We start from the raw sequence: 16,473 nt of genomic DNA, 5'->3' as shown, positions 1-16,473 counted from the left end.
ATAAAGCATTTAAATGCTAGTTATTGTGGGGTGGGAAGGGAGGGGGAACTGAGCTAGATTCCCCAGTTTCCCTTTCCCATAGCTGACTCTCCCAGAGCAGAACTAAAAGTTATCTTTGATACTAAAAGCTGGAATGGATAGGTTGGTTGGTGGGATTCTGAAGCATCATTGCTTAGTAGGTTTAAATGGTAATTGGAGGGGATGGGGTATCTTACAGGGACTGACATTCCAGAACCTGTCTAGTGTGACTTCCTAACTACTTGTGACCTTGGATCATTACTGAGTCTCTTTTTCTTTGGCAAAGTGGCTGGCTAGTTAGAATAATGGACTTTAATTAAGTTCAAATCTCATCTCAGACACTGACTAGATGTGTGACCTTGGGCAAGGACTCTCTATTACTCAGTTTCTTCATCTATAAAATGGGGATAATAATAGCACCTACCTTCCAGGATTGTTGTAAGGATCAAGTAAGTACTTAATCACAGTGCCTAGCACATAATAAGTGCCTTTTCCCTTTCCCTTCTCCCTTAGAAGATCTCTAAGGTCTCTCCTGGCTGTAAATCTATCTGAGACCTAAAGATAACAAAGGACAGGCACCCACTCATGAACACACACACGTAAACCATAGCCTGTGAAGCTCCCCTCCAAGGTCTAGGCTCTTTCCACCAACCTGGATCCTTCCAACACTTTGACTTGCTACGCTGTCAGATGCTCGGGACGAGAATGATCAGCTTGTCCTCATCAGCTAACTTAACAAGGCCTGCGTGTGTAAGCTCTCTGTCAATTATCCTTCATTAGCATTAAGTATTAAAACGCCCAGAGAAGTTCCTGGCCATCCCAGGGGTCCCCAAGGCACCGATCTTGGCTGGGGAGGAAAGAAGGCAGGAGGAAAAAATGAGGCCGTCCTTCCTCCCCAGCCAAGCCCTTCTGAGCCTGATGGGTCTTGTCAAGGCCAGGAAACAGGCCTGAGTGCCTGCCAGGGAGGCTCAGGAATATTTCATGAAGTTAGACCCTCCGGCTGGAAGTAATGCCCCAATTAAACACTTGTTCTGATAAACAACCGTCGATCCAAGCGAAGCTGAGCCAAGATGGTCCATTAGTCATCTCCCACGTCTGTCAGGATGAATTTATTCCAGCCATTGTCCCTTTGCCTCCCCTCCAGGGAGTACCTAGGGGTTCAACTTCATGAGCATGAAGGTCCCTCTCAATTTTGAGTCCCAAGATCTCCATGCTGTGCTTAGATAACAATCTGGGATGGAGCTAGACAATAACTGGCGTTTATATACCACTTTAAAGTTTGTAGAATACTTTCTAATATAATTTCATTTATTATCACTTCCATTTTATAGCTAAAGAAACTGAGGCAGACAGATATAAAATGACTTGGCCAGGGTTACACAGCTAATAAATGTCGGAGGCCACATTTGAACTCCGATCTTCCTGACCACAAATCACACATTCTACAACTGCAGTGTTTTTTAGCTGTTGAAATTAATGATACCGTGATCTCTCCTGGGCTGTCTTCCAAATGGATGATAATAATAATAGGTAACATATAGCGTGCCAGGCACTGTGCTAAAGGCTTGACAGTTATTATCTCTGATATTCACAATAGTTCTGTTTTCCCGACTGCAGCCCTAGGGATCCTACTGAATTCTACAGTTCTTTCCTCCATTTGCCCTGACTCCTCAAATTTTCACCTCATTACTTTCCGGATTAAATGGGAGAAAATACCCATTTAAAATAGAAAAGGAGGAAGATAGAATCTGAATTACAAATTACAGGGTCCTCTAAAAGTGAAGTTTTATGACTTTAAAGAATTAGAATTAAAAATCCCTTAGGGGACCTATTTTAATGAAAGGAAAAGGATAGTGTATAATTAGCATATCAATGGTAAATTAAGGCCCACTTTGAGGTTTTTCTACTGTTATTTCTCGGTAGTATTGATCTTTTGAGACTTTGCGGATTTCATTTGTTGTTCTCTTGATTTGTGTTCCCTTTTGGGGTTTTCTTTGGGGTTTTTCAGAGTGGTTTGCCATTTCTTTCTCCAGCTCATTTTACAGATAAGGAAACTGAGGCAAGCAGGGTGAAGTGACTTGCCCAGGCTCACACAGCTAGTGAGTCTCTGAGTCTGGATTTAAACTCATGAAGATGAGTCTTAACTCTTTGTGCCTCCTGGGTGCTCCTTTGGATTTCATACTCCAAGGCAAATCTGGCAGCCTCTCCACCTTGGTCTGCAACTAAAAAATTAATCGCCTGGTAATCTCACTGCTGGACTAGTCCTCTAGGTTTCCTACATCTTTAGGCAAATCATTTTTCTTCCCTGGGCCTCCATTTACTCATCTGTAAAATGAGGGAGTAGGACTATATGGTCCCTGAAATTCTTCTAGTTCTAGAGGTATGGTCCTTTGATCTAGTTATTCTTCCTATTACCTGAGTAAAGGTAGCCACTCCCTACTTCTGATTATGGCTTAGCATCTTTCAACCACATAGTAATTAAGAATAGGGAGAGAAGAGATATTCAGCTTGTGCCCAGGTATTCTCATGTGAGACAGGGCTTATCTGATCTAATCTTTTAATCATTTGACAAACATTCATCATATGTTAAGCACTGGAGAGCCAAATAAAGGCAAAAATATTGTCCTTCCTTTCAAGGAGCTCACATTCTGAAGAGGGAGGAGAGATATTTTTTGCCTTTATTTAATTGCTTAACACAGCAAATGGTGAATGATTGACTGACTTGAATAGATGGGGACCATCCCATGTGTGAAAATACCTGGTCTCCAGCTGAGAGAAACATCATATAAAGAACTGGGCACTTCCAAGTATTATTATACATACATATGTACACCGTTATGTATGTATACATGTGTATGCACATATGTATGTGTTCAATAAATGTTCATAGGGATCATTTGTGTTCCATCTGTGGCAGAGTATTTTGAGCTTGTTTTGCTCTGATCAGCCACAGTCCAACAGACTGTAACTCAACTCTAACATAGTGATGTCATTTTGGTCCTCTTCGAGTTCAAAAAACAGCAATCAGCCAACCATATGCATATACACACACAGCAGATAGAAAGTAATCTCAGAATTGCAGTAGGTAGAAGTGGAGGGCAGCGAGACCTTGCAGAAAACAGGATTTTGAGGTGAGACGTAAAGGAATCCAAGAAAGCTAAGAGGAAGACATGAATAAGGAGAGAATTCCCGGCAAAAGGGAAGGCAAGGAATGTCAGGAAGGTTAATATCACTGGATCATAGAATATACTTGGAGAGGAGTAAAATGCAAAAAGATTGTTGATTTGTCAATTAGCTGTGCCCAACTCTGTGACCCTATTTGGGCTTTTCTTGGCAGAAATTGTAATGTCAAAAGAAACTGAGCAAGACAGAGATTAGAGACCAGTTCAATAGTTTATTAAATGGAGAGAAATACTGGGACCAATGGATCCCAGGGCTAGACGAGAGTAATCATCTCAAAGAGTCTAGCCCCGAGTATCGGGACAGCAAGCCTTTTATAGTATAACAAGAACAATGACATAATGCAGAGACCTAGGTGGGGATAGCCTCATAGATGGAGGTTACTGATATTCTAATGACATTAAGGAATGTCTATAACACCTTTATCTCAACCATTAAGAGGGGACGGTCATAACCTTAAGGCAGAATACAAAATAGGACAAATGGAGGAACTGGTCACCCCATTAAAAGTGACCTTTGGCATTACATTCCCTCCTTTTTCTCTTGGAACTATTCAAATCTTTGAATTACCTTCCTCTAGAAGGCCTTAGCACTATAATTTGAACAACCCTATGTGAAGTAAATCAAAATAAAGCTACCCTAACCCTGATAACCCCAGAATTAATCAACAATACACAAAAGTTCCTTATTTCAATTATTTCTGACAATCAATTGTCAGATCCTTTGCAGTTGGGGAGCATATGGACAGCTGTGGTCATTTGTGCATGACTCAGCCTCTGCTTATGGAGAGCAGCAGGCTCAAGGCAGTTGTGTTGCCCATTCAGAGGCACAACCGGCTCCATGAGAGAAGGGAGAGGCTTGGAGTAGCCCCACCTGTCCCACCCAGAGGAACAAAAGGGTTGCCACTAGAATACAGATTTCTGAGCAGATTATGCAGTTAGACCAAGGCAGGCAACCCCAAACTTTTTAGAGGCCTCGATTTCAACAAGGTCCTTTTAAGTACGCTGAAATACTAATTAAGGACCTGGGGTAACAGGAGTGGAGAAACAGCTCAGAGAGACTACCAGTTCCAAGACAGGTATCCAATTTTTGGTCGTTTCTAAAAAATAATCCCCAAAACTGAGTCTGCCAGGGCAATTCCAACAGAATAAGGGATTTCCAAGTTAAAGCACAACCAGCAAATCGTAGCAAGGAGTAAAGGACTTCCAATTAAATCTGAACTCGCAAGATACCAGTTTTCCCAATTTCCTATTTCTTCTCCTCCCTTTTTTTTCTTTTGGAAAGGAATTATCAAATGACCATCCCACGTACAAATCATACCCATATGCATATACATAACAGACTAAAAGTCCCTCAAACATAACAGCAATAGTTACACAAATTTAACAATTTCCATTCCAAGTCTTAAACACAGTACAGTAATACAGTGAAAATTTTGACAAGTCAACCACTTTCCCACTCCCCCCCATCAGTCCAAATTACATCAGGAAAAGTGGGCGATGGCTGTCATTTGCTTCTTCCAAGCTGAACAAGGACGATGCTCGGTCCTCGAGGGGGATGGATCTGTAGTGTGGCGAGCTGACAAACAAAAGTTTGATCTAGGTCCCAGAAGCAAGTCAATATATCTGCAATTTAACCAAATCTAAAAATAAAAACAAATCTAACAAAGAAAAGTTAGAACAGTCTGAGATAGAAAGACTGGCCCACAAGGACTGCTACAAGATGTGGCCCCTCATTAGTTAAAAATCTTTAAAAAACTTGAATATCCAGGCACAATATCTGGTAACCAATAGATGACCAGACTAAATACTTATTTGCTCAAGTATTTAGGATATAGTGATTATACATAACCAGATTGGAAACAGCAAGGTACCATAACTTTATCAGTTTGCTGCTTTTAAAATGTCTGGAACAGTTTAGAGGAAGGGGGGAGAATAGAATTCCATGTGACTACCCTTCCCCCAACTCCATAAGGGTGGGGAGCAAAATCACTCCAGGCTAACTAAATGGCTCCTATGGCTGAAGTAGCAGCAGTGGGGAGGGGGGGGTGAGTTTAAATCTTTACAAAAGATCCCTACCCCACCCAACATTTAAAGTAGCAGAAATCAGTGGGTGGGTGGGGGAATCCCATAAAACCTACGTGTCCAGCAGAGCTGGATTTAAAGCATATAATCCATTTCTATCTCATTTCAAATAATAACACAACATAGTTTCTTTCTCTCCTTCTGGCCCCATGTGGCCATTATTCCCAATGGACTTCTCCTAAGCCCAGCTTGGCCAGGGATGAAGCTTTCAGAAAAGTCCTTGTTACATATTTTAGGTAAAATTAGAGGCATATGACCTCTTTCAGGCAAGTTAACAGAACTTCTTTAACAAGCTATTGTTCCTTTAAGATTTTATACTTAAGGAAAACCAATTCATTTCCCAAATTTAAAATCATCTTTAAATTCCTAATCGAATGTTTTCACCAATTCCCAAATTTGATTATTGTTCTTAAATTTAACAGAGCTCTTAAGTTACCGAAACAGACAAATTACAAACAATTTCACAAAAAATCACACAGAACACAGAGCACAACTAGACTATCTAATAACATACAAGACATACTGAACACTGATCACACTTAGACTGCACAATTACAACATTCAGTAGGACACTAACATTAAAGCCAAACCAAATGGCGTTTTTAAAACCCCCAGTCTTTGTAGATAGCCCCCTGAGCATGCAAAAGCCGGAGGGCCGGCATTACTCTAACTAACACAGGATGACCCAAACAGGGAAACGAGTCCTATTTTCAAATGTATATACTTCCCACTCGATGGAAGGACCTCTCTTAGAAATGCAAAGGACGGGCCTTTGTCTCTGGAAAAGAGTTGGACAGAAAGAGTTTCCTCAAGCAAAGCATCTGCTCCAGGAAAAGAGTTTTGAGGCGGCGGAGTGTCTAGATTGCAGACAAGTAAAAACTTAGTTTTCCCAACCTTTGCAGCCTCCCTCGTATCTCTTTTTAGAGATAGAGCCGCAGCAATTCCTAAAGAATTGTGCCAGGGCTCCCAAGAGCTCCAAACAACGACTGCAGTCTTGATGACTGCAGTGTCCACCACAAGATAAGGAAAGAAAAAGTCTTTTACCTTGTCCAAAATTCCATCACACTCCAGTAGCGACCTCCTGCGTCCAGTAGGCCACTCATCAACCAAGCAAATGGCACCCCCAAAAAGGGCACCCCAAGTGACATCCGCGTCCGGTAATTCACTAATCAACCAAACCAACCGGTACCCCAAGAAAAGGGCACCCCAAAAGTGACAACCGTTCAACCGTGCAACCCGGTGAATCCGGTTATTCATCAACCAAACCAAACAAACAAAACCACATGGTACCCCAAAAGGTACCCAGACAAACTTACTCTCCTGTGGCCGAAATGGGGTTGTCTACCATCAGGCTATTGTGGCTGGAAACTGCTCTCTTTCCCGGAAGCTCTGGAAAGAAATCCAGGAGGGCCCGACCTCTCCAGGCCAAGAGTTCAGATTCCTAGTCACCCTGGCCCAAGGCAGAGGCCCCAAAGTCTCATCTCTTATCCTGCTCATTTTCTAATTATCTCGCTGGGGGGCCTCCAAATGTAATGTCAAAAGAAACTGAGCAAGACAGAGATTAGAGACCAGTTCAATAGTTTATTAAATGGAGAGAAATACTGGGACCAATGGATCCCAGGGCTAGACGAGAGTATCATCTCAAAGAGTCTAGCCCTAGAGTATCGGGACAGCAAGCCTTTTATGGAATAATAAGAACAATGACATAATGCAGAGACCTAGGTGGGGATAGCCTCATAGATGGAGGTTACTGATATTCTAATGACATTAAGGAATGTCTATAACACCTTTATCTCAACCATTAAGAGGAGACGGTCATAACCTTAAGGCAGAATACAAAATAGGACAAATGGAGGAACTGGTCACCTCATTAAAAGTGACCTTTGGCATTACAAAATACTGGAGTGGTTTGCCACTTCCTTCTCTTACAGATGAGGAACCTAGGGGAAATAGGGTTAACTAACATGTCCAGGTTCACACAACTAGTAAGTGTCTGAAGTTAGATCTGAACTCAGAACAGGCGTCTTCCTGATTTGCAGCCTAGTGCTCTATCCACTGTACCATCCAGCTGCTTCAGATTCTCCATTATCCTATAATCTTAAAACATTCAATGAGCCTCAGATTACCCCCTTTGGATTGGAAAGTGGTCCCAGATGTTCCCTCCAGTTCTAGATGGAAGCTTCCCTCTGTCATCTAGAGTAATGTAATAACTGCCAAACTGGAAGCCCCTGCAACTTGGCAGACCCTGCCAGAACCTGGACTCTGATAGCCTAGGAAGGGTTACCTCCACAGCATAATAACCATGGGAAGAAGACTTTAATGGAGAAAATAATTCACCTCTGAATTCTCAGCCACACATTTAGTTTGCTCAGGAATCCTTTCCTTGGGGAGAATGTCATGGCTAACTTCAGCAACAGCCTTGCCCAAAATTAATGCAAACTCTGAGCTAGTAAAATCATAATTAATGAATTTTTGCCACACGGTCTTTTGGGGCTTCCATATAACAATAGTGAGGAGGGTGATAACTGAGATTTATATTATTAATATTTTACTTTGTAACTCTTCTTCATAGACAATGAGGAGGGATGAGGCTCTTAGTTCCAGACAGCAATGAGGCAGCTCTCCAAAAGAAACATTTTGAGAGGATGTATTTGTATAGTGGATAGAATTGGTCTAGATACAGGGAAGTATGTTATTGTTCAGGTGTGGACCATATTGTCCATGGGATTTTCTTGGCAAAAATAATGGAATATGGGGGCAGCCAGATGGTGCAGAAGACAGAGCACTGGCCCTGAAGTCAGAAGACCTGAGTTCAAATCCAGCTTCAGACACTTAACAAGTGTGACTTTTGACACAATAAGTGACCCTGGGCAAAAGAAAGAATATTTGAGCCCATCATCCTTCCTTTAACAACCCACTCTTCCTACATACTTTTTCTTCCTTTGACTTCCATCTACTGGCTCTCCTCTTCACCAGTGTTCTTCATCAGTCTCTTGAAGGAACATTAAACATCTTGTACCTATGAAAAATGGCAGACTCCAAGGTTCCATCCTGGTCCTCCAATCTTCACCTTCTCAGGAATTTGCTCTCTGCAGATGACTCCCAAATCTAAATATCCAGCCCCAGTCTCTTAAGCATTAATCCCAAATGGCCAACTATCTGTAAGATATCTCCATCTGGATATTCCATTAACCACTTCAACTCAATGGAAGTCATTATCTTTTCCCCTAAACCTGCCTCTCCTTTAGGTTTTTCTATTTCTGTGACTATCCTTTCATTTCAATCACCAAATTTACAGTCTTCAAATCATCTTTGATTGTAACCACTCCTTTCCCTGCCCTTCCCCTTCCTATCAGTTTCTATATCCTGAATCTGCTGAATTTGTTCCTTTCTCTCTTCTGTCTTTCATCTTCTCTCATTGTAGTATTTACTATATTAGCTTCTTAATTGCTCTTTCAGCATGCTTCCACTCTTTTCCTTATACAATCCGTCTACCATAGAACCACCTAAATAATATTCCCAAAATACACATCCAACTATGTCACTCCCTGTCCCCTTCTCCAAAATCTTCTGTAGCTCCCTGTTGCCTTCAACATAATAATAATAGTAAAGATCATATAGCATTTAATATATGCTAGGTAAGTGCTTTATAATTATCATCTCATAACAACTCTGGGAAGTGATGTAGGTGCTATTATTAGCCTCATTTTGCAAATGAGGAAAGAGATTTATTGACTTGTCCAGGATCACCTAGCTAGTTAGTGTCTGTGGCTAGATTTAATCACAGGAATCCTGTCTCTAGGTCCAACTCTTATCTACCGTGCCTGATAAAATATAGATTCTTCAGTCTGGCATGTAAAGCTCTTCACAATTTGGTTCCCTCCCACATTTCTAGACTTTTCTTATATTACTGCTCTTTGTGAACTTTACATTCCCAATCACTTGTTCTTTGAAGGAACAAATGTTCTGCCCTTTACAAAGACTGTTCTCCTCCCCTCGCCCACTCTCCCATACCTGGCATCCTCTCCCTAGTCACTTCTGCCTCAAAGAATCCCTAGCTGCCTTGTAAGCTCAGTTCAGATGCCACTTCCTATTTTGGGGATGCCTATTTGTTAGCATTCTCTCTATGCTCAATTATCTTTATTTACTTATCAGCTGTATTCTCGGGTTGAATATAAGGACTGAGAAAATGCTATCTGATCAGCCAGTTAAAATAGCCAGTTACCTAGGAGAAAGCATCCATGTATATAGATGACCTTGTAGGGAAGAGGGAGCCTTCAACCATGGCGTGGGGTGGGGAAGAAGTGTAGTATTGAAGCACATTCTCGGAGTAGAGATGAGCATTGTGGCTCTTTCTTTTGATTTATGCATTTTGTTCGTCATATTGGCTGGGTACGTCTGTATGACCCTCCTCAGACTGAGGGTGATAGTGGTGCTATCTCAAGGCAGTGATTGTGGCAAAGGCAATCCGATTGGGAACACCTTAAAGGCTGAGTCTCTACTGATCCCCTTGACACTCCTCTAGATTTCCCTAAAGTCTGAAATAATGTGTTCCTCCCTGCCCCACCCCTCAAGACTGAGACTCCCTTAGGACAGAGAATTTGCTGCCCCTACCCAGAGACTACCCCAGGGCAGAGAATTTGCTGCCCCTATCCAGCCTGAGACTCTGCAAGGGCAGAGAAATTTTTTCCTCCTGCCCCCCACTGTCCCAAGGAGTTGTGAAGGCTTCCTGAGGGCAGGAGCTGAAATTCCCCCATCGCATTGGGAGATATAAGAACTGTTTCTTTTCCAATTTATCTCCCACTGAACTCCCACAAAGCTTTGCCTACAGCAATTAGTCAGGACACTTTATGGAAGAGAGCAAGAGGTAGACACTGACCTAATGTGTCTCAGAGGAAGCATGACAGGCAGTAATGGGGGCTGGCCAGCTCGCTCCCCTCTGAGCAGTGATTAAGTCGTTAGTGGGTGTGATTAAGAAGCTGTAAGCAGGGATATGGAAAAAGCTTGTCTCATTAAAGACCTGTTGGCACCAAACTACTTCTTAACAAATGCCAAGTGTGATGGTTAGGAGCAAAAGAAAGGGAGATGGAGTCTGAAAAATCCTCCTACCCCTTCACCTCAGGGGTCCTCTACCTTAAATAAACCCAGCTGGCTTACTCCTCTGAACTTCCACTTAGTGTTTCTCTCATCTCCAGGTCTTCTTATCTCAAGGACTATTTGTCTCTCTCCCCCACTTCATCTCTCCCTAAAATATCTTGCACTTCTCTTTCTCCTTCTAATTCCTCCATCAACCCTGCCCATACAAACGTCATCCTTCCAGACATTGCTCCCATCCCTTCTTCAGCAATGGGCAGCATCCACAGAGTTGTATCTACCTATGATAATGGTGGGGTGTTTTTGAAGACTAGAGTCAAGGGCATCTATATTGGGAAGGGGGTCAGAGAAGGTCTGAGGATATTATTGGGGTATTTGTTAGATGAAGAGGCTTAGTTTTTCACTCAAGGGAGAAGAGGGGATTGAAAGGATTGAGCTGGGAATGGGCAGATTTTTCATTAGTGACTTGACACTTTTGACCCTATCAATGGGAATCTTAACTGGGGAGTAAAGAGACAGGAGAAGGGAAGAGAGGAATACACTATCCTTTGCTTGGAGATGGGAAGCAGGGAATTAGATGAGACACCTAATTATCTGATTACTTCTGCTGGCATAAGTAAGAGAGGAGAGAAGAAGTTAGGATTGTGTTCTTTCTGGTAGCTAACGATGATGTCTTTCTGTCCCTGTTTTCCCATATTTTCACTCTGGCTATTTCTCCATTCTCTCCCAATCAACCTTTCTTTCATAATCTTCTCCTATATCACCAAATTTCCATTTATCACATATTTTCAATCTCCCATTCTTTCCTCACCTCCTATCTTCATGTCTTTTATCCTATTTCCCCAACTTCCTGTTTCCCAATATCCTCATCTGTGCTTATCTTTATTCCTCCTCATATCTTCCTCTCTCCCATATTTTCGCCTCTCTCAATCCGTCTCTCCTTCCCATATTCCCTCTCCTCAATTCCTTGTGCTTCTCTTATATTTCTCTCTACTCATCTCTCTGTGCCATTCCTCCTCTCCTGTCTCCCTCTCCCTCTATATCTTGTCTCCTCTCATCCTCACCTCTCCCTCTTTTCCCTTATTTCCATCTTGTCCATCTCCTGGGGTATTCCCTCCCCTCTCAGTGTCTCAGGGACATGTGTATCGATTCTGCACAACGGAGGGCACGTGGCTACATGATGACAACTCCAGTCTACCCTGGAGGGACTTGTCAGAGTGTGAGAACAAGTCAGGAAACAAGGTAAGCTGGGTTGTGAACCAACTAGGGGAAGAAAGGACAAGTGGATGATAATAGGGGAGGGGAACAGAGTGATCCACTTACATGTGAGAAGGAAGCAGGACAAGATACAAGTCCAGTATGGAAGACTCTGGGAAGACATGAACTCACCTGGATGACCATCCACTCCCTACTTCAAAGTTTTGTGCATAGAATGCATTCTGGGTCACTGAGGTGAGAGAAAGAAGGCACTTTCCTATCCTGCTGTAGCAGGAGATTCTCCAGGTACTGTTTCCCCCTACTCTGGAGACCATTGGTACAGTGTCCCTAAGAGCCTGTAGGCAGTTGTCTTCCTTTGCTTCTCTCATCCCTTAAACCAGAAGCTTATTCTTGTGTTTCAAGGAAGTGAGTGAGTAATGGGGCCAAGGTTGGGGATGATTTCTAGACCCAAATAGACTCTGGACCAGATGTGTCACCACTAAGGAGATGACTGTCCCTCTGGTCTGAGTGGGGAAGAGTTCAGGATTGGAAGTAACAGTCCTGTTCGTGTCCTTCCCCCTCCCCAAACCCACACCCACACAGAGCCACCCTGAGGAGCAGCTTCTGTCTTTCACCATCATCTACACTGTGGGCTATGCACTCTCCTTCTCGGCTTTGCTCATCGCCACAGCCATCCTTCTTCGATTCAGGTAACTACTGGGAACTGGGCAGGAAAAGGGTTTAGAGCCAGCATAGGCTGGAGTGGGGATAGGAGCTTCTCTACAGCAGCAGCCTAGCCCCACTGGAGTGTTATCGTAAAAAGCATGGTAGATTTTGAGTCAGAAGACCTGGATTTGAATCCCCTTTCTGAGCTTCAAGTTACCATCTGGGATCTTGACCCTTCTAGCCTTAATTCTCCAATCCCGAGGAATGCCTCTGGGAAGATCCATCTTCTCTTCACTGCACTAAAATAAAATCAGCAAGCATTTACTGTCGATTATGGTAGAAAGGAGTTATCTAGGTGGTTCAGTCAATAGATTTCTGGTCTTGAAATCAGGAAGGCTTGAGTTCAAATTCCAGCCTCAGATGTTTCCTAGCTATGTGTGTAGGCAAGTCACTTCACCTTGTATGCCTAAATTTCCTAATCTGTAAAATGAGCTAGAGATGGAAATGATGGCAAACCACTGCGATATCTTGGTAAAGAAAACCCCAAATTGGATCATGAAGAGTAGGATGGGACTGAAAATGACTGAACAACAAAAAGAACATTATGCTGGGAATCTCTTGTTAGGTTTCAAATAAGTAGATTCTTTCCAACTATCCATTTCTGGGTTTTTGTTTTTGTTTTTTGTTTGTTTTTAAGATTTCTATAATCTCCTAAAAATAACAAAGGTCATTAGAATTAAGTCCAGATTTAAGGAAACCTAAATTTTTTCACTTGGCTTTATTACCAATTAGCTTTGTAAAGTTCCTTTGAATGGGCTTTTTTTTTTTTGTAAAAGGGGGGTATTAGGATAACTGGTCATACCAGTTCCACCCTTAGGTGTTTGATGATTCACTGAGATGACCTTCTAGTGTTTATCAGCTCCCACTAGAAAGTCTTTTCCCAGGGTCAAGCTTTAATCTTTCCAGCAACCATTCTAATCTGATGCCTGTGGCTAGAAACTAGTCTTTGAAAGCTAGCCAGGATCTGTTTAGGTAGGGGGAAGAGAGGAAACCTCTCTAAGGGGGAGAATAGCAGAGCTGGACAATGTAGTCAGGAGTAAGCATGACGTATGTGAAAGGGTAGCAAGAGAAGGGGAGAATAAGAATACTTTATTCATATCGGTCTTCTATTTTTTTTTTTTTAAACTCTAAATGCGAGGTGTAAGGGTTTGAAATTGACCTCTATGCCCTAGGGAGCAATGGGAGATTTTAAGAACTCTTAAGAGATAAAGGTTGTTCTGGGGATCAAGTTAGATATTTGTAAAGGGCTTACCACTGTGTCTGGCAGATAGTAGATAATATATGGATATAGACAGATAAAGAGATAAACAGGCATTCCCTAAGTCTGACTGTATGCATGCAAGTGTATACTTCAATACTGTATACAGGGGAGCCCTGACAGCTGATGCTGACTGCCCTGACATAAAAAGGGTGGGGTGGGGGGGTGAGCTGAGGTAAGAGCAGCACGCAGAGGCGGCTGCTAGACAGTAGGGGCTCGGGGGCTGTGCTTTGCCCACAGACACCTGCATTGTACCCGGAACTACATCCACTTGAATCTGTTCATGTCCTTCATCCTCCGAGCTTTGTCCGTCTTCATCAGAGATGCTGTGATGAAGTGGATGTACGGTACGGCTACCCGACGCTACCAATGGGATGGTCTCCTCTCCTACCAGGTCTGTGGGTCAGGGTGTTTGGGTGTATATGTGGGGGTGGCTATGTGGGGTGGGGGTGGAGATTCTGAAGTATGAATAGAGGATTGGAAGAGGAGGAAAGAACTAGGGCAAGAGGAGGAAGTAATAAACATTTATTAAGCACCTACTATGCTCCAGGCACTGTAATTTATAAATATCTCATATAATCCTCACCACAACCTGGGATGTAGGTACTACTGTGACCCAATTTACAATGAAGGAAATTAAAGTTAAGTGACTTGCCTAGGGTCACTCAGCAAGGAAGCAGCTGAAGCTGGATTCTAATTCCGACCTTCCAGATTCCAGGCTTAGGGATAGAAGAATAAGTAAATAATAGTAGTAGTTGTTATTTTTTCAATTGTGTCCAATTCTGTGCATATTTGGATTTTTCTTGACAAAGATACTGGAGTAGTTTGCCATTTCCTTCTTCAGTTCATTTTACAGATGAGAAAACTGAGGCAAATAGGGTTAAATGACTTGCCCAGGGTCACAGTGTGTGAGGCTAGATTTGAACTCAGTTCCTCCTGACTCCAGGCTAGAGCTTTAGCTTCTTTGCCACCTTTCTGCCCTAATCATAGAGGTAGTGTGTGGGACTGTATCAACCACAAAAAACAACCAGAGACTCTCAGAGTAAGAACAATAAAAAGGGGTTTATTATTATCTCACTGAGAAAGGGCATCTCCCATCTTTCAAGGTGTTTGTCAGTAAAAGGGAATGCCAATTAAAAACTGCAAAACACAAGATTAAATATTTTGAGCAGAAGCCTCTACCTGACTTGGCCTTTTCTCCCATTGTTTGGGGGAGTCCAGGCTTACATTCTAATAAAGGAAATCTAACCCAGAAATAAAAGAATACAAGTCAATACTTATAAGCTTTTATTTAAATTTCCCTAGAGAACTGCAATATAAGCAGATATCCTCAAATAAGAGAATTCAAAGCCATCATCACTTTTAAAAGAAGTACTTAAATGCTTATTAAGAGATGATGGGAAACAGGAGGGGACAAATATCTACAACTTTTAGCTATAGCTCTAGTTGTTATTATAAAGTCTCAAGTCACAATTAAGGCTATAGTTTAAGGCTATATTCCCAGGAGTTAATTCCATGCCATAGTAATAAAGATGATGATGATAGGTCATATTTATATAGCATTTTTCACTTTTCAAAATACTTTCTATATCAATCAACAAGCCTTTATTAAGCATCTGCTGTATGCCTCTGAATGGTTTTGTAATCTAGGGCTAGTCACTCTTTTCCCTGTGCCTCAGTTTCCTTATCAATAAAATTAAAGATTTGATTCAATGGCTTCTGAAGTCTATGATCACAGGAAACAGTGCCTGCCTAAAGGAGCTTACATTCTATTGGGGAAAAACAATTTGTACATATATCAATATATTTGATACATATATCAATATACATATATATTGTATATCTATCAATATATATAAAATGTATACAAAATAAATACATCATTTTAATGAGAGGAAAGGAACAGTAATATACAAAGAACCAATTATGTGCCAGCCACTATGCTAATTATTGATAATGATAATGCTGATAATTTGATCAAAATAATTACTTGATAATAAATAATTTGATAATTATGATAGTCATTTGATAATGAGATCAAATTTTAGGTAAGGAGCTGACTAACAGCTGAGGGGAACGGTGGTAAAAAAGATCTTATGGAGGTGGGCTGCTACTGTGAAGTAGATCTTTTTTTAAAGTAATTTCATTTTATAATGCCAGAGAAACTGAGGTAAGACAGATTGGTTTTTAATCTTTTAATTGTGGAGAGTTTAGGGTTAGAGTTTTGGACTAGCTGGCTGTATGGGAGTCTTGTTCAAAGCATTCAACAGCGAGCAATAAAGCATTCAGCAGCGAGCAACTAAGGCAGGGAACTTATATAGCTACAATCTTATAGGAGAAACAAAGGCAGATAAGGGGGAGCAGAGATTAAGGACACTGGGTGATGGAACAAGCCATAATTCCAGGAAAGGATCATAACTTAGTCCTGACAGGATAAGGGTCAAGATAAGAAAGTTGAGGGCAGGACACAGTGAGGTGAGGGACAATATTTAAAAGGAGGGGGAATTATCATAGCAAGGATTGATTGAAAGCATCTGGAGTTTTATGACTTAATGGTATGTTGAAGCTTCTTTTCTGACTCAATTTTCCCAGTCCTAATGACAAGGAAAAAGAGATAGGGGGAAGGGGAGAGGAGATAAGGAAGGGGGTGATGAGGGGGTGGGTAGGAGAGGCTATAATAATTTTATTCAGGGTATTACAATTTGATCTTTACTACTCTCCTGTAATGTAGATGATATTGTTATCCCTATTTTACAGATGAGGAAACTAAGGATCAAAGAAGCATATAATTTGTCCAAGGTCATATAGGTAGTGTCTGAGGCAGGATTCAAACCCAGGTCTTCCTAATTAGCAGTCTAGATAGAGTTTAGCAATCCATCCATTTTCTACTGGTTCTTAAACTTTTTTGGTCTCAGG

The 16,473-nt window shown here is 41.7% G+C and overlaps 1 protein-coding gene across 1 annotated transcript in view; it reads left to right on the top strand.

Moving 5' to 3' along the window:
- GLP1R (glucagon like peptide 1 receptor) overlaps positions 1-16,473 on the top strand; it is a 75,141-nt gene that overhangs the window by 36,724 nt on the left and 21,944 nt on the right. The window contains exons 4-6 of the mRNA XM_031964908.1: positions 11,503-11,618; positions 12,177-12,283; positions 13,798-13,951. Of these exons, the coding sequence (XP_031820768.1) occupies positions 11,503-11,618; positions 12,177-12,283; positions 13,798-13,951 (377 nt within the window). The remainder of the gene's footprint in view (positions 1-11,502; positions 11,619-12,176; positions 12,284-13,797; positions 13,952-16,473) is intronic.

Source organism: Sarcophilus harrisii, chromosome 4 (genome assembly GCF_902635505.1).
Source record: "Sarcophilus harrisii chromosome 4, mSarHar1.11, whole genome shotgun sequence".
Taxonomy (NCBI): domain Eukaryota; kingdom Metazoa; phylum Chordata; class Mammalia; order Dasyuromorphia; family Dasyuridae; genus Sarcophilus; species Sarcophilus harrisii.
The sequence above is the reverse complement of the archived record's forward strand: the minus strand, read 5'-3'. Positions and strand labels throughout refer to the sequence as shown.